Below are 26,139 nucleotides of genomic sequence, written 5' to 3' on the forward strand. Positions count from 1 at the left end.
TCGCCGCCATTAGTAGTAAATAAAAAATAAAAATGCAATAAAACTATCCCCTATTTTGTAAACACTATAAATTTTGCGCAAACCAATCGATAAACGCTTATTGCGATTTTTTTTACTAAAAATAGGTAGAAGAATACGTATCGGCCTAAACTGAGGAAAAAAAATGTTTTTATATATGTTTTTGGGGGATATTTATTACAGCAAAAAGTAAAAAATATTGCTTTTTTTTCAAAATTGTCGCTCTATTTTTGTTTATAGCGCAAAAACTAAAAACCGCAGATGTGATCAAATACCACCAAAAGAAAGCTCTATTTGTGGGGAAAAAAGGACGCCAATTTTGTTTGGGAGCCACGTCGCACGACCGCGCAATTGTCTGTTAAAGCGACGCAGTCCCGAACTGTAAAAACACCTTGGGTCTTTAGGCTGCATATTGGTCCGGGGCTTAAGTGGTTAAAGTCTATGGGGCCAGTCTGTATTCACAAGCAGGGCTGTGGAGTCGGAGTCGGGGGAAATTTTGGGTACCTGGAGTCGGCAAACAATGCTCCGACTCCTACTAAATTTAGATTGGAATTAAAAAAAAAAAAAAAGCAAGTTTAAATGTCCCAATTCACAAAAAGTTATAATTAATGACTTCTCTACTGTAAGAATAAAGACCAATGCATGCAGTGCCTCACTTAACCGCAAAACGAACACGTTAAGTGACCGTGAAGACGCATGCTTTTCATGTGCTTCACTATATGGCACGCAACGCACAATTAGGAGCTGCAATACTTATACTTTCCATAGTGTTGTGTTCTGCTTTTACAGGGAACGCATGTTAGAGAACCAGTAAGTGTCCAAATAAAAAAATTCCAACAGGAGTTTTATAAAGCACTAAAAGAAGTTGAAAAGTATGATCGCTCATCAAAACTTACTGTTGAAGAAGCCATCCTTGTTTATCCAGAGATCGTTAGTGATGTGGCCAGAATAGTTACTGCAATGCCACCCACCCAAGTGTGTCGAAAGATTATTTTCAGCCCTAAAAATAATAAAGTCTGACTTAAGAGCCTCTATGAAAGAGGATCTGGCAGAGGCAATTCTCTTCCTTAGAACTCTACATTGAATTGATTTGCATTTGCTAAGCCTAGAACTACATTTCAAGATTAATATAAACCATTTCTAGGTTTTACAGATTTTGTTTTTGGTTCATTATAGATAAGCTTTGTTTTTGTTCTAAAACAACCAAATAATGTGGTTTGTATTTTGGAACTGGTAAAGATCCTGTTCCTGATGTTTATGCCTGCTGCTACTATCCAGCCACTTGATTGTTTTCATTGTGTTTGTCTTTTGCTTAAACTGTGCAATACAGTAGACTGTTGGCTTCCCAGCCAGTAGTCCTGTGGTAGGTTGCGTTTTTTTTCACTCAAGGAATGTATAAAATACATTTGCATATTAATACAGAGGAGTCGGAGTCGGGGAGTCGGAAGTACATCTGAGGAGTCGGAACATTTATCTACCGACTCCACAGCCCTGTTCACAAGGGGGGACTATACCGCGCTAAAGGTGAAAATTTGTGAAAAATATGTTAGTGAAGACAAAGCTGCGACTCCTATAAATGGGGCCAATCTGCCTAAAAGAAGCTCATGCACTTTTTGGAGCGACAAGTGTTTTGCTACAGGTGACCTAATGCTCAGATGTGAACAAGGGCCATTGAAATGAATGGGGTTTTGTTTGATGCGTGTATTAGAGCTTCAAGCAGAAAATCGCTCACGGGGAAGGTAATGAAATCCTGAACATGGTTTTCCATGGTGCCAACCATCTTGCTTTGGCCATTGCAGGGGGACCCTGCTATCTCTGCTGGATTTTTCAATTATTTTAGGATGAGGAAGTTAAAATACTTTTTCATCCACTGGCCCCTCTTGCTGTTGACATTTTAAAGAATAGGCCACTCAATAATAGAAACCCCATAAAATGTGTGTCACAATTGGGAGTTTTACCTATAGTGAAGTGTGAAATATTGTTGTGTATATTCTTTGATCTGTTGATATGCTTTACTGTCTTTTTTTAGGAGTGCATTCGTGCTCTAGGGAGGAATAAGCCACATACCCCGTTTAGAGCCAGTAAACTAACTCAAGTTTTGCGGGACTCTTTTATCGGGGAAAACTCTCGCACATGCATGGTAAGATTTGCTTGCATATTTTATTTTCCTTCATTGAGAGGATCCTATTCATCAATGTGTTTGTTCGTTTATCCTTCCAGTCCAACTTGTAGTGGTTGATGGAGGTTCTTTGCTGCAACGTGAGCATTCCCCCTCCAAACTCAGATGGTGTTAGTGCTTTCCTTCTTTTACCTCCTATTCTCATTTATGCTCTGTCATTTTACATTTAATAGATATAGGAATACATTTTAAAAAGGGGGCATATCTAGCAATTTTGACTCGGAGTGGTGTCAAATATTTTTGAACACCCCTAGCTTATACACACAATTGACAGTTCTTTGAAGCAATAATATTAAATAATGGCCAGAGAAGAAATAGAGACAAAACGAAAAGATCCCCCTTTATCTTGGTAGTCAGTGGGTGAAAGGCCCCCCATACACTGTTGTCAGTGGAAAGAATACCCCTTACATTGATGATTACAGGTCCACATTGCTGCTCAGCTGAGTGATTTTGATGTCAGAATTATGCAGATGAGTGATCAATCTGCCCCTGCTAAGTGCCTAAGCAACCCCTTGAAATCCTTCGTGCAACACTGAGGAAGGCCGCCAAATGTACAGATATTGCTGCTACATTAAAGGGGTTGTAAAAGATATTTTTCTTTTTAAATAACAAACATGTTATACTTGCCTCTACTGTGCAGCTCGTTTTGCAAGATAAAAAGTTGCAATGATGCCACTTTATTCCCTAGGGTGTCTGCTAAAAATATATATATATAATGTTTTGGGGTTCTAAGTAATTTTCTAGCAAAAAAATTATGATTTTTACATGAAAGAGAGAAGTGCCAGAATAGGCGCGGTATGGAAGTGGTTAAAGACGTTGTAAACTTTCGTTGGAGAAAAAAAACAACTGCAAGACAAAGGCATAATGAACTAGTATGCATCGCATACTAGCTCATTATGAAATACTTACCTTAGATCGAAGGACTTCAGTGGGTCGCGCACACTGCTGACACGGCCAACCTCTTCCCCAGTGTTTCTTCTGGGTTTGCGGGCTACGGCGCTTTGATTGGTCGGAGCCACAAATGCGTCACTCCCACACATGCACGCAGGAACCACTGGTTACGGCACAGGCCCTGAAGAGCCGGAACAAGCGGCTGTAACTTTAGAGCGCATGCAATGATGACGTAATTTGGCTCCGTATACTGTAAATATCTCCTAAATGGTGCAAGTTTAGGAGATAGTTACAGTACCTACAGGTTAGCCTTATTATAGGCTTACCTATACATACAAATACTACAGAAAGGTTTACTTCCTCTTTAAAAGCCAAGCCTACCCAAAACAATGTGATAACATGTTGAAACGCATGAGTTTTCAGTTGTGCGTCACTACTCTGGGTATATCTGGTTGATATACCCAGGTGTTGCCAGAGGACGCCTATTACGGGGAAATGCGTTGAAGAGCCATATCTGTAATGTCATCACACACTGGTCCGCTGGCAAGTCCTGCAGCTGTGTTTGTGGAGTAGTATACCACTGATTGATGCTTCCATGTAAGTGCAATAATTTTTAATAAAGGAAAAATGTATCGACATACTACACTGCTTCTACTCTCTACCTCCTTATGAGATTTAAGCTGGATGGAATTGATTTGCTTATATAATTCGTTTGGCGGGGACACCAATGCTGTAATATACCACTGGGGCCATACACCTTTCCTGGAAGTCCGGTGGTGAGAGCATCATTTCTCTATACATGGACATGTTTGATCTCTATAATTTGAGGTGAACCCTGCCCGGTAAGAGGCATAAATATCTGTGTGGATAGCACCTTCTGTCCTAAGGCTGGCCATACACTTTCGAATCTTGGGCAGTTCATCAGGAACCGGCTGAGATTCAAGCCATTAATGGGCAGGCTGAATGTACCAAGTTGGTTGGTCATTCGATAAACTTGGGTACCAGCCTGGCAGATTCTCTTGCGATTTATCTCTAGTGGCCGCTATAGCTGATGGCGATAATTACTGTTTTTTCCCAGCGGGGACGGTTGCCCCCATTTGGAGAAGACAATTGCTGGTTCCACTGTCAACACAGTCTGTGTTGATGGGGGATTCTTGCAAATTTCTTTTCTGCAACTCATGGTTGCAGGAAAGAAATTCGCACTGCCTATAGCCTGCCTAAGAAAGTTCTAATATGCTTTGTAAATATGCTACTGCCTAGATATGTGGCAATATCTAATTCCAAGAAGTAGATGCAGACCACTAATTGCTGAACAAAGGTGGCGTCAGACATTTACACAGAAGAGATGGAAGCATTGTTGGGGGTAGGAGTGTACTGTGACCTACTTTAGATGGCTGAAAAAGTTACACTTTAAATGCACTTTGCTAAAAAAAAAAGAAATCTATCTTTAATGAAGTCAAATAATTAAGTAAAAATTTTAATTTTAGATTGCTACAATCTCTCCTGGTATGGCATCCTGTGAAAATACTTTGAACACGTTAAGATACGCTAACAGGTATGCAATATTTCATGCTAGGTTCTGGATTTGTGCTTTCATGCTTGTGGTATGTAAGACTAATTATGGTACAGTGTTTGTGTATTTGTATTAGTTAATAGAGTACATATGCTCTGTGTATAATATGAAACTGCATGACTGCTCTGTTTTTCCCTGCTGTGTGGTCTCCTTCCTACATACTTGTGATTAACAGAAGCCATCTAGACAGGTCTGGGGTAAATTATATAGTAAACACGGATTTCTCCTTTTATGAGATGTACATGTTCACGGGTATCCACAGACCATTTTTGGGGGGGGGGCATAATTTTAAGGTCACTCATGCATCGACCCGCCAGAGACATTCGGAAACACTTGGAGAGCACTCAGAGCCGCTTGGATGCACTTGGAGTGGCTCCAAGTGTCACTTGCACCCCTGCACCTCTGGCAAAATGCGGTACTGCACACCCCAGAGGCTTGAATCCTGCTCGTTTTGCGAGACAACGCTCGCAAACAGAGTCTGGATTTCTTTATCGTACATCACGGGACACAGAGCGGCATTCATTACTATATGGGTTATATGGAGTACCTTCAGGTGTAGACACTGGCAATCTCAAACAGGAAATGCCCCTCCCTATATAACCCCCTCCCATAGGAGGAGTACCTCAGTTTTTCCGCCAGTGTCTTAGGTGTTAGTCATGGTTTAGCTTGCCTCCACATCCTTGGGATTAGGTGAGCTAACCGGTTCTGTCCAAAAAAGCCTCAGCGCTAAAGTGGTCAGTAACCGGACCCCAAACCCTTGGGGTATAGCCCATAATGCTTTTCTTTTTAGAGAGCTGGACCCTGGGCCCAGAACTTAGAAACCTTTGGGTGCCTAATGTTTCTGTTGCCAGAGTGCTATATGGGCCCAGGACAGTGGATCCTTCATAGGAACCCAGGGCCTGAAGGTCTAGACATCCCCACCGAGATGGGGGAAGATTGGGCCTCTTGCTTGGCAAAGTCCTGCGGCATGGAGCAGGTAAGTGAGGGGAAAACTTGCGGAACTTGGTTCTTAGCAGGTTTTTTCTGGGGGGTCACAGGGGACATGCCTAAAGTTATGCACTGCATCTGGCAAACTAGTCACATATCATAAAGATAGGATGGCTCTATATGTATTATTCCCCATAAGATGTGACCTCCCTTGTAGTGTTGGAAAAGCATTGAGTGGGGCCTGTGATATAAAAGTATATGTGTGTGTCAGAGAGCTGTGCTTACCTGCAAGCCTCCAGGCGATGCTCCATTCAGTCTTCCTCCTCACGGCCTGCAAAGCAGGCAAAACGCCCACCTCCTCATGGTTCCAGGCTGCAGTTTGCTGGAGCAGAGAGGTCCCTTCCTCCCAACCCCACCCCCCCCCTGTCGGGAGGGGCATTTCCTGTTTGAGATTGCTGGGGGGGAAGGGCGGGTCAGTGGCTTAAGGAAGGGGCGGCCCTTCCTTGTTTGTTCCATATAGCTCATTCAATACTTTGGAACTGAGGAGGAAAGACCAGAACGGCAAGCACGGGGCGCCGAGGACACACAGTGGCCAGAAAGAATATTGCAGTCTTCAGAAAGACTGTTTTCAAGCCTAGGAATAGGCTGTTTCTTTTCCATCTCATAGTTTTTCTTGCAATACTACTCAGGGGGACAGAATGTTTTTTCTTTCCTAGATTTGAAAAAAAAAAAAAAAAAAAAAAAAAAAGATTTTTTTTTGAAAAAAAAAAAAAAAAAAAAAAAAAGTGTCATCTAGGGGAGAGGAAGCATTTTTTATCCCCCAAACAGGTGTTTGGGCATTTAACTATTTATAAGTCCCAGGTACCAATAAGTAGCAGGTGTACCTCGGTATTGTACCATGGCATCAAAAAACAAGGGTACAAGAGGTGGGGATTCCCCCAGAGAGTCTGAGGTCTCGGACAATGCTATGCCGCTGCTTTCCCCACAGGGAGCCTTGGGGCCATCGGGATCTGGGGCTGGAGCTGACGCGGGTCAGTCCAACCCTAAGATGGTCACGAGGAGGTATTACTCACCTCTTTAAAAGAGATGCAGAAAAGCATGGGTAAAATGATAGCCGCAGCTATGCGGGGCAGTAAGCGGAATAGATCTCCGTCGCCCGAGCGCGGACCCTCAGAAGAGGAGGTCCTTTCCTCAGGGGAATTGGACGACCTCTTGGACAAGGACCAAGTAGGTTCAGGGATCGAAGATCCGGATACAGAGGAGTCTGGGGCAGTCTCCCTGAGGGAGAGCTGGTGGATTCAAGGATTGTCGGACTTGGTCCATAGGGCATTCAACTTGCCAGTACCAGATCTCCAGGTATCGACGGTTTCAGCTTTGGGCTCACTGAGGGCGCCTCAAAGCAATGCTGTGTTTCCGATCCATCCTCTATTAGAGGGAGTTTTGTTCCAAGATTGGAACAAGCCAGATAAGATCTTCTTACCACCTAAGAAGTTCTCTGTCCTATATCCTATGGAAGAAAATTTTTCCAAAAGATGGGCTACTCCTGCAGTGGACGCAGCCATCTCATGTGTTAACAAATCGTTAACATGCCCTGTAGAAAACATACAGGTGTTCAAGGATCCAGTTGATAAGCGCTTGGAAGCACTACTTAAGAACTCCTTCACTACTGCAGGGGCAGTAGTACAGCCAGCTGTGGCTGCGATTGGGGTCGCTCAAGCATTATCGGATCAATTTAAGCAGATGCTTAAACTTATTCCTGCCCAGCAGGCAGAAGAATTTTCGGATGTCCCTAAGGCCATATGTTTTACGGTAGACGCAATCAAGGATTCTATCCAGCAAGCGTCACGTTTATCGTTATCCCTTATCCATATGAGAAGACTCTTATGGTTAAAAAGCTGGGAGGCTGAGCCCCCATGCAAGAAGCTCCTGGTAGGGTTCCCCTTCCATGGAGGACGACTCTTCGGAGAAGACCTAGATAAATACATTCAGACCATTTCAAACGGCAAGAGTACTCTCTTGCCAACTAAGAAGAAGGTTCAGGGGCCTGCGTTTAAACGACAGTATTCCCCTGGGCAGGGGCCCTCTAATGCCAAGCAGTATCGACGGCCTCCTGCAAAAGCAAACTTCGGCTTCAACAGCAAATCACAAGGACAGGCTGTTAGAGGCAAAAGGCAGTGGTTTCGCAAACCAGCAAAACCAGCCCCCAAGCCAACCTTATGAAGGGGCGCCCCCACCCACGAAGGTGGGGGGAAGGCTGCGACTCTTTTCAGAGATTTGGGAAGCCAGCATTCCCGACGAGTGGGTACGGTCTTCCGTGGCCACAGGCTACAAATTAGATTTCCTAAGGTTTCCTCCTCCTCATTTCCAGGAGTCGAGGATTCCAAACGATCCGCCTCGGATTCCGGCCAGTCCTGAAACAGGGGCTGGGTTTCTACTCCAACCTATTCATCATCCCCAATGGAGATGTCAGGCCAATTTTGGACCTAAAGATGGTAAATGCATATCTAAAGATCCGCTCATTTCGGATGGAATCCGTGCGGTCAGCAGCTGCCACACTCCAGAAGGACGACTTCATGGCGTCCATAGACATAAAGGATGCCTACCTTCATGTTCCAATTTATCAGCCACATCAAAGATATCTACGCTTCATGGTGGCTTCGCGTCACTTCCAATTCGTGGCGCTTCCCTTCGGGTTGGCTACGGCCCCCCGGGTGTTCACGAAGGTCCTAGCTCCGATCCTAGCCAAGCTAAGGATCCAAGGGGTCACGATCCTAGCATACCTGGACGACCTCCTAGTCATAGACCACTCGTCTCCCGGCTTGGAGCGAGCAGTGGCCCTCACGGTCCAATACCTCGAGAGGTTCGGCTGGGTCCTAAATCGAGAAAAGTCAGCTTTCCAGCCCACAAGGCAGTTGGAATATCTCGGCATGAGATTAGACACAGAACAACAAGGAGTGTTCCTACCTCTGAGGAAGGTAAAAGCCATCAAGGAATTAATCCTACTGGTTCTAAGCAAGAAAGAACCGACTATTCGCCTATGTATGAGGTTACTAGGCAAGATGGTGGCCACGTTCGAGGCGGTACCATACGCCCAGAGCCACACTCGCATCCTACAGGCAGCCATCCTGTCAGCATGGAGCAGAAGGCCACAGGCCTTGGATATCCCGTTGCCGCTCTTATCAAGAGTCCGACAAAGTCTGTGTTGGTGGTTAGACCCTCAGAATCTACTGAAGGGGAAGTCTTTCAGCCCAGTGGCTTGGAAGATAGTGACCACAGACGCCAGCCTGACGGGCTGGGGAGCAATTTTGGATGGTTGCACTCGCCAAGGTACTTGGGCAAAGCCAGAGAAGCAGTTGCCCATCAACATCTTGGAGCTCAGAGCTGCTCGACTAGCCCTCAGGGCTTGGACGTCAAAATTGCAGGGGTTCCCGGTGAGAATTCAATCAGACAATGCCACGGCCGTGGCATACATAAATCACCAAGGGGGAACCAGGAGTCAAGCCGCTCAGAGAGAGGTGAGCTTGATTCTCCTATGGGCAGAGGCGCATGTGCCCTGCATATCGGCAATATTCATTCCAGGAGTGGACAACTTTCAGGCTGACTTCTTAAGCCGCCAGACTCTATGGCCGGGGGAATGGTCTCTGCATCCACAAGTCTTTCAAGCACTCTGCCAAAGATGGGGAGTGCCGGACGTGGATATCATGGCATCGAGACTCAACAAGAAACTAGACAGGTTCATATCCCGCTCAAGGGATCCGATGGCCTGCGGAACCGATGCGTTGGTTTGCCCTTGGCATCAGTTCAAACTTCTTTATGCGTTTCCCCCGCTCCAGTTACTACCCCGCCTGCTGCGCAGGATCCGGGTGGAACACATACCAGTCATCCTGGTAGCTCCAGCATGGCCCAGAAGGGCATGGTACTCACTCATCCTAAAGATGGTAGTGGGAGACCCTTGGACTCTTCCTCTACGGCCAGACCTGCTATCGCAAGGTCCGATCCTCCACCCTGCCTTACGGCATCTAAATTTGACGGCCTGGAAGCTGAATCCCTGATTCTCAGGGGTAGAGGTCTGTCTCAGAAAGTAGTCTCTACCCTAATCAGAGCCAGGAAACCGGTCTCTAGGGTGATTTATTACAGGGTCTGGAAGGCCTATGTAGGCTGGTGTGAGTCCAAGCGATGGCTTTTCTCGCAAATTTACCATCGATAGAGTATTAAGTTTTCTCCAGCTAGGAGTGGATAAAGGATTGGCATTAAGCACAATCAAAGGACAGATTTCTGCTCTGTCAGTGTGGTTTCAGCGGCCGCTGGCCACCCACTCGCTGGTTAAGACCTTCCTTCAAGGGGTCTTACGTATTAGACCTCCAGTTAAATCCCCGCTTTGTCCGTGGGATTTAAATCTTGTTCTGTCAAGTTTACAGAAACAACCGTTTGAGCCGTTGGCTGAAATTCCTTTGGTTCTACTGACAAGGAAGTTAGTATTTTTGGTTGCCATAGTTTCCGCAAGAAGAGTTTCGGAGCTAGCGGCCTTATCCTGTAAGGAACCATATCTTGTTTTTCATAAGGACAGGGTCGTTCTCCGCCCTCATCCTTCCTTCCTACCGAAGGTCATATCCAGTTTTCATTTAAACCAGGATTTGGTATTACCATCCTTCTTCCCTAAACCTACTTCCAGAAAGGAAGGGTTGCTGCATACCTTGGATATTGTCAGGGCCATGAAGGCCTATCTTAAAGCTACAAAGAAGATCCGGAAAACAGATGTGCTGTTCATTCTACCGGAGGGGCCCAAGAAGGGGCAGGCAGCTGCAAAGTCCACCATTTCTAGGTGGATTAAGCAATTAATCACTCAGGCCTACGGCTTGAAAGGGTTGCCTCCTCCAGTATCATTAAAGGCTCATTCTACTAGAGCCATGGGCGCCTCCTGGGCAGCACACCACCAGATCTCTATGGCTCAAGTTTGCAAGGCGGCAACCCGGTCTTCTGTCCACACGTTTACAAAATTCTACAAGTTGGACGTAAGAAGGAATACTGATACTGCCTTCGGGCAGGCAGTGCTGCAGGCTGCAGTTTGAGACCCTCGGATTCCGGGGGCTCCTCTTTTTTGAGTTAAATTTAAAATTTAAAATTATTTTTCTCAACTAAGTTGGATTTATTATGATTTGAGTATATCTCTAAATTAAATCCTTTTGTCTTGGAGATGTTCTCCCTCCCCTCATTGTAAGCATTGCTTTGGGACATCCCATATAGTAATGAATGCCGCTCTGTGTCCCGTGATGTACGATAAAGAAAAAGAGATTTTTAATACAGCTTACCTGTAAAATCTTTTTCTTGGAGTACATCACGGGACACAGAGCTCCCACCCCTCTTTTTTGAGGACCATTTTGGGAGGCATACTGCTTGCTACAAAACTGAGGTACTCCTCCTATGGGAGGGGGTTATATAGGGAGGGGCATTTCCTGTTTGAGATTGCCAGTGTCTACACCTGAAGGTACTCCATATAACCCATATAGTAATGAATGCCGCTCTGTGTCCCGTGATGTACTCCAAGAAAAAGATTTTACAGGTAAGCTGTATTAAAAATCTCTTTTTTTTTTAAATGGCTCGTATTGCGAAACGCTCGTAAACTGTGTTACTCGCAGTCCAAGGTATTGCTATATTAGCATAAAGCATATCCGTGCCAATCAGTGCCTGCCTCATCAGCAGCCATCAGTGCCACCTATCTTTGCCCATCAGTTTAGCCTCTCATTGCCCACCAGTCCTGTCCTAAGTGTTTCCATATAACACCACCGTTCCGAGAGGCTCCAGTTTCTGTTTGAGAAGATTTTTTTTAATTAATTTTTCTATTTTGCTCCAGATTACTTTTACCGTCTCCTGATATTTCTGTCAAGATCAGAATGCTAATTGTCTTATAGCATGCTAGCAGGGTCCAGATCAGTTGCCCTCGGGGCATACCTTGAGAAGCGCACACGCACCTGGACAATGCAACAATGTTTACATTCGGGCTCTCAAGCCTGCATTCTGTGCTCACCTGGCATGTAGTGCTCCAGGTACTATACAGATCCAGCACCATGGTCCATTCCTCGAGCACCCAGATCCCTTCAATGGGATCCCCACTGTGACGGATGAAGTCTGGGGTGGGTCCCCGAAAAGCTTATGCCAGTGTTCCATAACCTGAAGATGGTGTAATATAAACCATGGTCCAAGGCTGGCCATAGATGGAGCAAATTTGTTTCATGGAATCCCAGGTTGCAGGAAAAGAAAAGTCCATTATTCTCCCATCAATCAGACAATGTCAATGGGGGAAATCCCTCCCGCTGAGCCAATGTGATCTCCCGTCGGGAGAACACAGTGATTATTGCTAGCGTCCCTAACAGCCACTAGCAATAATCAAATTCAAAATCGAACAGGCTGGTTGTAACCAAGTTGATCAAATCAACTTGGGTACGTTCAGCCTGCCCATACATGGTTCAAATCTTTGGCCAGCTGAGGAATCCATTCCTGTGTCCCATGCTGTACTTCAAGATGTGGAATTTACAGGTACACCGAAATTTCTGTTTACGTTCTTTTACATTATAAGCAACTTCATCAGTCTTTATTACAGAAGACCTTTGCATAGTCTGACACAAATCATGTATGGTAGTTGAAGTTTGTTACATATTGTACACTAGAAGTGAGCATACATGTTTCCTGTTGCTGTATTGGTTTGGGTTGGCGATTTATTATGAAGTGTATACTACTCCATTGTTTTTGCATGTTGCTTTTTATCAAAGCTATGAACTAGAGATGAGCTAATCATATGATTTGATTTGCAAGTGAATTGCGGCTCTTTGATGCTTCTGATTTGCTGAATTCATCCTCTACCCGATCTCTGGTGAGTTGGGAATTGCATGAATCTGAGAATTACCATTCATGAGCTGGTTGAGTCTGTCAGTCAGTATAAAAATCTTCAGAAGAGTTGCAGAGTAGCGATTCGCCAGGCAAGCAGCCAATCACAAATTGATTTTCCCATCCCTAGTTATGACGTTACATGTGTTGGTAGTATGAATGTTCTCTCTGCCTAACTGTGTGAATGGACAGTGATAAAATGTTTTGTGTCCTTCTCAACCTTTCCTCCATCTTTCTGCTGTGTCTCGGGCCTGCAGAGTAAAGGAATTTGGGATTAGTCCGTCGGATATTCCCTTCTCTCAGGGTAGCGGAAGTCGCTCTGATCTCTCTCCTTCCTATGAGTATGATGACTTCTCTCCTACGCTCACCAGGTCTAACCTGCCTTCTACATTTCAGATATTGTCATCACCCATGTGCATTACCTTGGTTTTAGTCAGTCATTTACTTGTCTGTTTTTTCTTTAATTCATGCTTTTCATTTTCAATGTGTTTTGCATGCTTATATGATTTTCCATTATAGTTTGGTAGCATGAATTTATTTTCAGTTGAGTTTTATTTTATTTTTTCAGAGCTCATCTTGTAGAGATCTCCTTGTTTATAGCACACCTTTAAGCAACAGGCAGTTAGTCAGGGAGTACCATAAAGTTCCATCAATTGACCTTTTAGTTGCTTTACATTTATATGATCCCCCTAAAAGCCGTTTCTAATGAGCTTTTAAAGCGCTGCTTGGTTGGATTGCAGTTTCCTGTTTTGGCGGATTAGGAGCACAATTCAATTCTGCTAGAGCAGAGGTTTGATTAGAATGGGTGCGCATTTTAAGCGATTGAACATCTGGAGCGGGGCTGAAAGCTCCGCCTTGTGGCGCATCTGGAGCGGGGCTGAAAGCTCCGCCTTGTGGCGCATCTAAAAATAATATATTAAAGAGGAAGTAAACCCTATTGGGTTTACTTCCTCTTTGTTTCCCTGCAAAGATGAATCATAATGGGCTACTGTGCATCGCATAGTAGCCCATTATGTGTCACCTGCAGGAGAAGCCTGCGATGTCCCAGTCTTCCTCGCTAGTTGCGAGCGGCCATTCTTCGCCCCTCTTCTTCCGGGGTCAGTGAACTCTGGCTCTTTGACTGGCTGAAGTGACGTCACTCCCGGACAAGCGCGCGGGAGCGGTCACGGCATGACCCATTCATAAAACGGCACGCTCAGTGCGCCTGCGCCATAGACATCGGTACAGTCTTTTTTGCAAACATCTCCTAAACCATGTAGGTCTCTGAGATATTGCAAGCACCTACATGTAAGCCTTAATCTAGGCCAGTGTTTCTCAACTCCAGTCCTCAAGGCACCCCAATAGGTCATGTTTTCAGGCTTCCCATTATTTTGCACTGGTGAGTTGATCAGTTTCACTGCCTTAGTAATTACCACAGCTGTTTATACTAACTGAAATCCTGAAAACATGACCTGTTGGGGCGCCTTGAGGACTGGAGTTGAGAAACACTGATCTAGGCTTACCTGTAGGTGAAAGTTCTACCTGAGGGTTTACACCCACTTTAAAGTGATTTGAAATGATCATTTAAAACAACCCATTCAGTTTAAAATGGAAATAAAAGGCAAAAACATTTGTGTAGATATTTTTTTTTTTTTTTTTATAAATGCCTTTTTTAAATAAGTAATCACATTCCCTCTGTTCTCAGTTGCATAAGGCCCCATTCTCACTGATGGACTGATCGGGTCCACCTGTCAGTTTTTCAGGCGACCTGATCGGACCAGCCATTGCTCTCTATGGAGCAGCGGATGTCAGTGGACATGTGGTATGCAGATGGCTGTAGAGCCTTTTGGCTCGTCATGGATTTGTACCAGCTGCAGCTGTTGAGACACATGCTGATCTTGGCAGTGTACTGACAGCAACAGATGTGGCGAATGAGCTCTCTAGTGTAGTGAGGGCAGGTGGCCATGGCATGGCTTTCCACCATGGTCCGTTACAGGACTTGAGGATATGTTCTTGTCAAGAAGTACAGTGACTCATCAGAAAGGTAAAGAAATGTAAAATGTAACCGGCATTTATAGAATGTTCTAAAATGTGGTTTCCAGTAAACGAGAGGTTAAAGCTTTAATGGAACATTGATGATCATTTTACAAGGAGATCTATACAAGGGACATTTTGCACTCGGAATATTTGATTTCATCATATATTTATTTCTCACTGCCTCTTGTAGTAGATTGATCTAATAAATCTTCTTCTGTTTTAGAGTGAAAGAGCTGACTGTTGATCCAAATTGTGCTGGGGACCCGCGCCCCATGTTGCACCACACCCCAAATCAGCTGGATGACCTGGAGTCGCTGTGGGGAGTAGGCAGCTCTCCTCAGAGGGATGACCTCAAACTTCTGTGTGAACAAAATGTAGGTGGATTCCTTTATTACACCAGCTGTTGTGATTCATGTCATTGCTGAATGCTGCAGTGTGTACATTTTGGAGGTCTATATGTATTTTCATGTGGTGTTTTTTTTGGTTTTTAACCACTTGCTTACTGGGCACATATACCCCTTCCTGCCCAGGCGAAATTTCAGCTTTCAGCACTGTTGCAATTTGAATGACAATTGCGCTGTCGTGCGACGTGGCTCCCAAACAAAATTTACGTCCTTTTTTTCCCACAAATAGAGCTTTTGTTTTGGTGGTACTTGATCATCTCTGCGTTTTTTTATTTTTTGCGCTATAAACAAAGACTGATAATTTTGAAAAAAAACACTATTTTTTGCTATAATAAATATTCAATTTTTTTTTTTTTTACTTTTTTTTCCCCTTTTTTTTAGGCCGATACATATTCTTATTTTTGGTTAAAAAAAAATCGAAATATGCATATAGTGATTGGTTTGCGCAAAAGTTATAGCGCCTACAAAATGGGGAATCGAATTATGACATTTTTTGTATTTCTCTTTTGCTAGTAATGACGGTTATCTGCGTCTATTTTTGTCAGGACTGCGATATTACGACGGACACTTTTGACACATTTTTGGGACAATTCACATTTATACAGCGAACAGTGCTATAAAACTGCACTGATTACTGTATAAATGTGACTGGCAGGGAAGATGTTAACACTAGGAGGGGATCAAGGGGTTAAATGTGTCCTGCTAGGTGATTCTTACTGTGGGGGGAGGGGACTGACTGGGGGAGGTGACCGATGGGTGTCCCTATGTACAAGGGACACACCATCGGTCTCCTCTCCCTGACAGGATGTGGATCTGTGTGTTTACACACACAGATCCACGTCCCTGGCACTGCAACTGCCGATCGCTGGTACCTGGCGGACATTGCGGCCGCCAGGCACGCGCATCGGCACCTGAGTGACGTGGCAAGCATGCCCCAGAGGCCCGAGGACGTCATATGACGTCATTCTACAATGGCCCGGGTTCGAATTGATTAACTTGGCAAATTTATGTCAGGTTATTAAAATGTATCTAGTTTAACCCCTTCACGCCTAAGGGTAAAACAAATGTTAATGCCCAAGCACAATTTTGCAACGTTGATCCGTGTTTGTAAAACCATACATATAGTAACAACTCCTTTGGGCATCTAGGTGGATTATACCTTTTTGTTTTCTTCGGGACAAATTAGTCCTTTTTGGTAATAAAGGGTAATGGATGGCTCCTGATTTTATTTTATTTTTGTAATTATTAAAGGAGAACTGACCCCAATTTTTTTTTAAAGGAACACTAAAGGCAAATTTTTTTTTTTTTTTTTTTTAAACATGTTATACTTACCTCCGCTGTGCAGTTCGTTTTGCACAGAGTGGCCCCGAATACTGTCTTCTGGGGTCCCTCGGCGGCTGTCTCGGCTCCCCCTCGCAAAAGCTTTCCATGTTCATGCGAGCTCCCTCGCATGGTGGAAAGCTTTTGCGAGCGCGCTCTCGTGATACATCGGCGGGCATAGCCGCCGACTGCATCAATCGGCCCCGCCTCCCGGCGCGCCGCATCACGCGCTGTGATTGACAGCAGCGCCAGCTAATGGCTTCGCTGCTATCAATCCGCCTAGCCAATCAACGGCCAGGCTGGGAACCAAACAAGATGATAAGCACGCGCCCGGGACTTTCGAACGGTGAGGTAAGTAAATCGGGGGGGGGGGGGGGGGGCGGTGCTGTCAGATGTTTTTTTACCTTAATGCAGGGGTGTCAAACTGGCGGCCCTCCAGCTGTTCCAAAACTACAAGTCCTATCATGCCTCTGCCTGTGAGAGTCATGCTTGTAACTGTTAGCCTTGCAATGCAACATGGGACTTGTAGTTTTGCAACAGCTGGAGGGCCGCCAGTTTGACACCCCTGCCTTAATGCATAGGATGCATTAAGGTAAAAAAACGTTTACCTTTACAACCCCTTTAAATTGGCTGTATATTTCTTGTTACAACCATAACCTACCACCAAAGAACAACCCAAAATAAATTATCCTGCTTCTGGTGATTGCAGCGATACTACATATGTGTATGGTTAGCTGTTGTATGTACCCGTAGTACAGCCCAGAAACAATAATGCGCATTTTTCACACACAAACACAGATACTAAGTGAAGCTATTTAAATTCACAGAGAAACAGAGGCGGGCTTCACAGTGACTCATCACTGTGATAGCCAAGCAGAGGCTATTACAGCCATCAGGTGAACCGGGAGTTCTGGGTCCCAATCGTTGGTACAGGACCCAGGGCTTATGTTGAGATTGCAGTCTCTGTGCTGGAAGCGTGCTGTGTGGCACACTCTTTGCACAAAGACACATAGGCATATATGCGGCTCCATGAAAAAAGGAGGGTCTGCAAAGCCAGCTATCTACTGCTGCACACCAGATCCTGCAGCGCCATCTACCCTTCCTAGCTCATCAGTAGCCAGCTGCCTCTTGCGGGTTCTTGCAGCTGACTCCCTGATGTGCTGCCATGTCTGTCTTCATCCATACACTGTCTGGAAGCCAATACCTTTTGGGGTATGTAATGTGGCTATCCCATGAGGCAATAAGAGCAGGGTGAGACTGGTGTGTAAAGAGAGAGGAGAAAAAAGCAAAATAAACAAAAATAAAGTTGGAAACGAGTGTGACAATACTGCAAAGTCATTTTCTATTCGATAGTAAAGGCATGGCATCCCCCTGTTATTTATGGTCTAGGGGAATGTCTAGTACTTCATCATGTTGATCAGCTTCCTAAACGCCCAGCTACAAATAAGGACAAAATGAGCACACATTGGGATGTATTCACTTAGATCCCAGAGAGGTCTCTTGTCTCAGGTTTCTGTGTAGCACATTGTCAGCTGGTAAGCAAGCTGCTGGTTCATATTCAGATATGAAAGGGTCCCCAGGGTAGGTGGAGGGGATGTTCTCTGTCAGTGTATTGAAGCATTGTTCAACGGCTTTTGTTCTTGCACAGTCCAGAAACGTGGACACCAAAACATCTGGCTCTTTTAAACTTGGAATGGAAGTTTAAGGGTGTTCCTACATAGAAGAATGTCCTCTTGTGGATTACAGTGAAACTGTTGAAGATATTTTCCAAAATAAAAAACGCAATTGCCTATACACATGCAATTCCTCAAACAAATGGCTTTGAGCATAGTGCCCGTGTCTGTACTAGAAGTCTACTGGGAGCTTGGAGATCCCCATTCTATGCCAATACTTTCTGTACCATATACAATTGATGTCCATGTCTTTTAGCTCAATATGATGTGGCGGCTCCATGCAATTATAATGTTCCGTTTTACATTTTCAGGAAGAAGAGGTCTCCCCACAGCTCTTCACGTTTCATGAAGCCGTGTCACAGATGGTGGAGATGGAAGAGCAGGTAGTAGAAGATCACAGAGCCGTGTTTCAGGTATGAAGGAAGTGATATTATATATGATTGGAATGTGATCATGCTGTAGGCTTATTCTGTCCTATCCTTTGTTTGTTGTATTACCTCCTCTTTTATCTAGCGTTTGCTCTGAAATTTTGTTATTTATGATCGTATTTTCTATTGGGGTTCTTTCACACATGCCATTCAGGTATGCCTGTCAGTTTTTTAGGCGGACCTTACGGATGCTCCCTGTAGCTCTTCGGAGCGACTGATGTCAGCGGTGACCTGTCCGCCGACATCCGATCCACTCCACTAAATCTAGACAGATGGAAACCCTATTTTCCATCCGTTGATCGGATGAAAACGGACAGGCAGATCAGTTTTCATCCAATCTGCCATAGAGGATAGTGGGGTTCTGACAGGTCTGTCTCTGTGGAGATGGACCCATCATCCGCCGGATAAGCGGAGTCTGTGAAAACGGACAGACTTGTGAAAGAGCCCTTATGTTGTAGCCAAATAGATAAAATTGTCCTATGAAGGATGTCTAAAGGGCGCTATTAGGTGTCATTCCACCCGAAGTGATACAGTAAAACCTTGGATTGCGAGCATAATTCCTTCCGGAAGCATGCTTGTAATCCAAAGCACTTGTATATCAAAGCGAATTTCACCGTAAGAAATAATGGAAACTTAACTGATTCGATCCGCAACCATTTATTCAGAAGTCCTTCAGTTTATAGTCCATTTAATAAGATTATAGCAATGTGATAGGTTGTGTAACCATAAAATGTCCATCCACAAATGGCAGCCTCCCCAAGGGGATTAGAAGCAAAATCCAGCAGGAGCTACAAGAAGTGTCCTGTCGCAACTGTGTTTACACGAGAAGAGAGGCGCCTCTAAGTGTAGCAATATGGTTACATTTAATGAAGGTACAACATTTAGCAACTTGCATGGTTGATGATTAAAACAGGCACAGCTAAGTATGCAGACATCAGGGGTAAAGTTGTCCACATAGATAGACCATCCTCTGTCCTCCTCCACCGCCGTCTCTCACTGCTGTCAGTCTGCAATCGTGATTGGGAAGACTACCCTGCAGTAGAGCGATCTGAAAGCAAGGCTTGAACCGCTCATAGAATACAGTGTGGAAGGGAGGACGTCTATGGTGCTGCCGAGGATCATTTATGTGGACAGCTTTACCCCAGATTTCTGCATACTTAGTGCCTGTGTTGATCATCAACTATGTGAGTTGCTAAATGTTGTACCTTGATTAAATGTAACCATTTTTCTACACTTAGAGGTGCCTCTCTTCTCTTTTATACTCAGTTGTGACATGACGCTAGTATATCAAGTCAAAATGTACTAAATACATTTTGATTGTCTTGCAAAACGCTCTCCAACCAATATTTTACTGTATTTGGTGGTTCATGTTTGATATTTTATTTTTATGGAGGGAAATCTTTACTGGTCTTTTATTAGAGTAGAACAGCATAGTAATTGGTGTATGTACCATCTATATAGAATGACTATAATAGCACAGTGGCGTGTACCACCTAGGCGGAAGTGCACTAGATATATATATCTAATATACCGTATTTATCGGGCTATAACGCGCCCCGGCGTATAGCGCGTACCCCCGAACTTGAAGCAAAATTCCTGGAAAAAAAAAATACTTAGTTTGGATGCCCCTCGTCGGTGTCTTGCCCGTCGTCCATCGCGTCCTGCCCGTCAGCCATCGGCGGCCTCGTCCGGTCCGGCGGCCATCGTGGTGTCCTCCCAGCTCGATCCCTGTGTTCGAACCACTGCTTCGACATATACCGAGCGCAGTACACTCGGGTATAGTCGGGCGGGCTCGGCTCCTCTCGCGTAAAGGACGTACAGGACGTGACCGCGAGAGCAGCCCAGCCAGACTATACCCGAGTGTACTGCACTCGGTATATGTCGGCGCAGTGGTTCAAACACAGCACGGGTATCGGCGTATATTGCGCACCCACGATTTTGCCCTGATTTTCAGGGCAAAAAAAGTGCGCGGTATACGCCGATTAAATACGGTAATGATTCTGCGTAGGGGGGCTGCCCTGTAGCAGTATATATGCCATGGGGCAGCCCAGAACTGCTTAAACTGACATATTTTAAATTGCCTCTGGAAAGCAATTGGGTTAGTGTACTGAAGTCAAGTTTTTCTTCCCATGGTCCTCCAGTCCCAGGCCCCCAGGAAAATCCATTTAGATTTAGAAGTTGTTTTGTCTCAACAGGAGTCCATCCGATGGCTGGAAGATGAAAAGGCTCTGCTAGAGATGACCGAGGAGGTAGATTATGATGTGGATTCATACGCCACACAGCTGGAAGCAATCCTGGAGCAGAAGATTGACATTCTAGCGGAGTTAAGAGGTATGTACACTTTAGTGACATGGGCTGATTGTGGAAAAATTGCCACAAAGATATTGTTTTGTAATTTTATTACATAATTAAAAGGAACTTCAACCAGGCAGCTTGGCTAAATATACATTTGAAATGGATATTCTTTAATTCGCAAAATTTGGCAACAAAACCACTCTTGTGTAATTATCAAAGTCTATGCTGATAGGTAGTGAGGTGACTTGCAAGGAATCGATATGTGCAACTTCCCAACATATATAGGCTAAATGCAGCTCCCTACTGCTGTGCCCCCCCCCCCCCCCACAGGGCTTAGATGCAGCAGTGGGAGACATTGGCTCCTGCTGCCGTTAATCACTGCATGTGAGGAGGGAGCAGGGGGCCGAGCTGAGATGCACAGTGCGTGTCAACAGAAGCACACAGTGCAGCTAGAGATAGTGCCCGAACTAGTACCCCCATAGTAAGTGGCTTGTTAAAGGGGCACTCTGGAGCCAAAAGTACCGGCGGGGGACCCCAGAAGAGAAAGACCATGACTGCTCTGTGCCAAACCACCACAGAGCAGGCAAGTATGATTTATAAAAAATAAATAAAAAATCCAATGTTGACAATCACCTTAAGTGCATCTGAGCAAAATAGCAGACATTTGTTACTATAAGAGGTTAATGTATACTGTATAATAGTGAAAGCAATACACACACACTGCTTTGAAAAAGTATTCATACCCCGTGAGATTTTCCACATTTTGTCATGTTACCACCAAAAATGTAAATGTATTTTATGTGATGGAACAATACATAGTGGCACACAACTGTGAAGTGGAAGTAAAATGATAAATAGTTTTTATTTTTTTTTACAAATGTGTGAAAAGTGTGGGTGCATTTATATTCTGCCCCCCTGAGTCAATACTTTGTAGAACCACCTTTCACTGCAATTATAGCTGCAAGTCTTTCTGTGGATGTCTCTACCAGCTTTGCACATCTAGAGTGACATTTTTGCCACATTCTTCTCTGCAAAATAGCTCAAGCTCTGTCAGATTGGATGGAGAGCGTCTGTGAACAGCAATCTTCAAGTCTTGCCAAAGATTCTCTAATGGATTTAGGTCTGGACTTTGACTGGGCCATTCTAAAACATGAATATACTTTGATCTAAACCATTCCATTGTAGCTCTGGCTGTATGTTTAGGGTTTTCATCTTTTGTAGATTCTAACAAGTTTTCTTATAAGATTGCCCTTTATTTGGCTCCATTCATTTTCCCATCAACTCTGACCAACTTCCCTGTCCCTGCTGAACAAAAGCACCCCCACAACGTGATGTTGCCACCACCATGTTTCACGGTGGGTGATGGTGTGTTCAAGGTGTTGTGTAGTGTTAGTTTTCCGCCACACATAGCGTTTTGCTTTTATGCCAAAAAGTTACATTTTGGTCTCTGATCAGAGCACCTTCTTTCACATGTTTGCTGTGTCCCCTACATGGCTTCTCACAAACTGCAAACTAAACTTCTTATAGCTTTCTTGCCACTCTTCCATAGAGGCCAGAATTGTGGAGTGCACGGCTAATAGTAGATTCTCCCAACTGAGCTGTAGATGTCTGCGGCTCCTCCAGAGTTACCTCTTGGATGCTTCACTGATTAATGCTTTCCTTGCCCGGCCTGTCAGTTTAGGTGGACGGCCATGTCTTGGTAAGTTTTTTACATTGGGCCATACTCTTTCCATTTTCGGATAATGGATTGAACAGTGCTCCCTGTGAGATGTTCAAAGCTTGAATTTTTTTTTTTTTAATAACCTAACCCTGCTTTAACTCTTTCCACAACTTTATCCCTGACCTGTCTGATGTGTTCCTTGGCCTTCATGATGCGGTTTGTGCACTAAGGTTCTCTAACAAACCTCTGAGGGCTTCACAGAACAGCTGAATTTATACTGCGATTACATTACACACAGGTGTGCTCCATTTACTAATTAGGTGATTTCTAAAGGTAATTGGTTCAGCTAGATTTTAGTTGGGGGTATCAGAATAAAGGGGGCTGAATACAAATGCACTCTACACTTTTCAGATATTTATTTGTAAAAAATAAATTGAAAACCATTTATCATTTTTTTTTTAACTTCACAATTATGTGCCACTTTTTGTTGGTCTGTCACATAAAATACCAATAAAGTACATTTATTACTTTTTCAAGGCACTGTGTGTATGTATGCGTGTGTAGATAGATAGTAATTGCCATTGTGTAGAGTGTTTGTCTGAAAACTGACAGCAAAATGTGGTGTATAAAATTTCAGTATAAGAGTGCTGATTACACTTGTTACATGCAACTTGTTTTAACCACTTAAGCCCCGGACCATTATGCAGCTAAAGGACCAGGCCCCTTTTTGCGATTTGGCACTGCGTCGCTTTAACCGACAATTGCGTGGTCGTGCGATGTGGCTCCCAAACCAAATTTACGTCCTTCCCCCCCCCCCCCCCCCCTCCTTTCTTTTGGTGGTATTTGATCACCTCTGCTGCTTTTATTTTTTGCGGTATAAAATGGTAAAAATGGAGCAACAATTTTGAAAAAAAGGCAATATTTTTTTACTTTTTGCTATAATAAATATCCCCCAAAAATATATATAAAAAAATGTTTTTCCTCAGTTTAGGCCGATACTTATTCTACATATTTTTGGTAAACAAAATCGCAATAAGCGTTTATTGATTGGTTTGCGCAAAAGTTATAGCGTCTACAAAATAGAGGATAGTTTTATGGCATTTTTAATATTTTTTTTTTACTAGAAATGGCAGCGATTTTTTTTTTTTTTTTTTTTCGTGACTGTGACATTATGGCGGACACTTTTGACACTATTTTGGAACCATTGTCATTTTTACAGCAAACGGTGCTATAAAAATACACTGATTACTGTGAAAATGACACTGGCAGTGAAGGGGTTAACTTGTAGGGGGCTCTAAAGGGGTTAAGTGTTCCCTAATGTGTGTTTCTTACTGTAGGGGGCATGGCTGGGCGTGTGGCATCACTGATCGTCGTTCCCTATGACAGGGAACAGACGATCAGTGACAGGCTCACTAGGAAGCATGGGGAGAGGTTTGTTTACACTTGCCTCTCCCCAATCTTCAGCTCTGTGACCCTGTCGCGGGATACTGGCGGCGAGCGGGTGCGGTCACGGAGCTCAGGACCGGGTCGCGAGCGCGACTCACGGCTTGGCTTCTTAAAGGGGACGTACCTGTACGTCCATATGCCCAGCTGTGCCATTCTGCCAATGTATTTAGTCGTGCGGCGGTCCTTAACTGGTTAATTGAGAACCCTGGGTACCTACAAAAGAGCAGATAGGCAAGTTAACTAGGATGGTATAAAGAATGGAGGGAATGGTGGGAAAGAAAATGTATACTACAGCGGGTCTTAAAAATACCTTCAGTAACAGTAGAATTCATTCCGCATATAACATTTAGGGGTCCATTTAAAAAAAAAATTGCTGTGCAAATGTCTGAAACATGTACCCAGCTGTCACATAGTCTGAAGGACCGTGAACTGGCCCTTTGCATAAAAAGTTTGGACACCCCTGGTTTCATATTAATTTACTTTGCAAAGTTTTCCCTTCATAAATCATGCTGCTTGCTAATACTGCCTGTTTTTTTGTTTCTTTTTAAAGATAAAGTGAAGTCATTCCGATCTGCTTTACAAGAGGAGGAGCATGCCAGCAAACAAATACACCCCAAGAGGCCCCGAGCCCTTTAAAGAAAGGTTTTAATGAAGGATCACCTTGAGAACTTTCCACTGTAAAATAACCTTCTTCTCAAACTGTGGCCGTATGAACCCAATTACTTGAAACATGAAGTACACTTTTATACTGTCAGTGGAAATGTCCTCCTCTGTCACTTGAATGAATTCCTGTTTTGGGCAGACCACTACACTGACGTCTAGGCAAGCGTCAATCCCAGACGGCACAAACCTATCAATAGGGGCTGCGAGGCACTTTGTCCAGATTCCTTCATTTTTCATGTTTTTAGTTCTCTGTCTGTCTGTGTCCTTTTTTTGTTCAGTTTTTTTTTTTTATATATATATTTTTTTTTAATAAATATGTTTAATACTGTGTACTAAAAGGGTATACACCATTTTATTGTTTTTGTTTCATTACGGGATTTCATCATGCTGCAGAAATCAACTGTGCGGTTTTAAGCTACTTGCATGCCTGCATTTCATCCGTGTTTGTACAGATGGCGATATTACATGAATTAGCTGTGCACACCTCCTGCGTGCCTTTATCAAGGCGATACTGACTTTTATTTTTTATTTTTTTTATCTTTAGGTTTTATTTTAATTTTATATATTTTTTTCAGTATGCACAGCCTTAACTTAATAATAAAACTATTCCTTGTTCCTCTATGTAAAATAATTTATAATATCTGTATTGTTTTCAGTTTTAGGATGTGCCATACAAGCATACAGAGATGACGCTGTATAAAAGGAGTAGGGAACATGTGGCTCTCAAAGTACCAGATAGTAAATATGTCGTACAGACCTTGAAAGTCTACAATCTGCTAGCAGGAGTATGCAGTCCAGTATTTTGGGTCGTCGGCGTATAACATTGATGTCAAAAAGTTATTTTGGTAGCTAGAACATTTTATGAATGTAGATACTGGCTTTTGAAAGATTAAAGTGGTTGTATACCCAAAAAAAAAAACCCTGCAAGACAAAGGCATAATGAGCTAGTATGACGAGCATACTAGCTCATTATGAATTACTTGCCTCAAATCAAAGCCCCCGCAGCGACCCTCGTTCCTCTCAGCCGCCGCCATGGTACCCGGAGTGACTTCTGGGTATTGCCGCTCCGGATCGGCGATGGCGTCACTCCCGCGCATGCGTGCGCAACCGGCACGATCCCTGCGCATTCCCGGCACTTTCCCATCGAAGACCCAGCACGCGCAGTGCGCATGCGCCGTAGACATCGGTGCCTGATTTTCTGCAAATATCTCCTTAACCATATAGGTTAAGGAGATATTGCAAGCGCCTACAGGTAAGCCTTAATGTAGGCTTACCTGTAGGTGCAAATAGTATCAGAGGGTATACAACCGCTTTAATGTATGCCCTGGTTCATCTACCACTTATTGGAGGGTATAAGACGGCTTGAAGCCAGTTCAGCAGCGCCTTTGTTATTGCATTGAGTCCTGGGTGTGAAATAGAATGGCTCATACGTGCCCTCCACCTCTTCTCCGTCTGTGTGCCTCCAAGCTGCTCTGCATTTTAATGAGCACTGTTACCAGTTTCAATAATTGCAGGTTAAAGCACTGCTTGCTTGCAGTGGATTTGCTTTCCATACATAACTTTTTATTTATTTTTTATAAAAAAAAAAATAATAAAAACTTGCAATGTGCCTGTGAAGTGGCGAGTGTGACTACTTCAGAAGAACAATTTCTTTTGCAGTCTCCTCCCTCCTTGCATATCCTAGATCTATTCTCTCAGGGAGTTTCTGTGCTGGCCCAGCTCCCTCTCCCCTTACCTCTCTAAATAGCCTTTTATGTAGCAGCT

At 44.0% G+C, this 26,139-nt stretch overlaps 1 protein-coding gene across 4 annotated transcripts in view; it reads left to right on the forward strand.

Moving 5' to 3' along the window:
- Positions 1–25,003, forward strand: part of KIF2A (kinesin family member 2A) — a 113,021-nt gene extending 88,018 nt beyond the window's left edge. For 2 of the 4 annotated variants that reach the window (XM_040339769.1, XM_040339779.1), the window contains exons 15-21: positions 2,048–2,158; positions 4,576–4,643; positions 12,728–12,841; positions 14,710–14,860; positions 18,195–18,296; positions 20,507–20,642; positions 24,263–25,003. In XM_040339769.1, coding sequence (XP_040195703.1) covers positions 2,048–2,158; positions 4,576–4,643; positions 12,728–12,841; positions 14,710–14,860; positions 18,195–18,296; positions 20,507–20,642; positions 24,263–24,348 — 768 coding nt within the window. In that variant the 3' untranslated portion in view covers positions 24,349–25,003. The remainder of the gene's footprint in view (positions 1–2,047; positions 2,159–4,575; positions 4,644–12,727; positions 12,842–14,709; positions 14,861–18,194; positions 18,297–20,506; positions 20,643–24,262) is intronic. The other 2 variants (XM_040339786.1, XM_040339793.1) reach the window with 1 other exon arrangement.
- Positions 25,004–26,139: the final 1,136 nt, after the last annotated feature.

This window comes from Rana temporaria, chromosome 1, assembly GCF_905171775.1.
Source record: "Rana temporaria chromosome 1, aRanTem1.1, whole genome shotgun sequence".
Taxonomy (NCBI): Eukaryota; Metazoa; Chordata; class Amphibia; order Anura; family Ranidae; genus Rana; species Rana temporaria.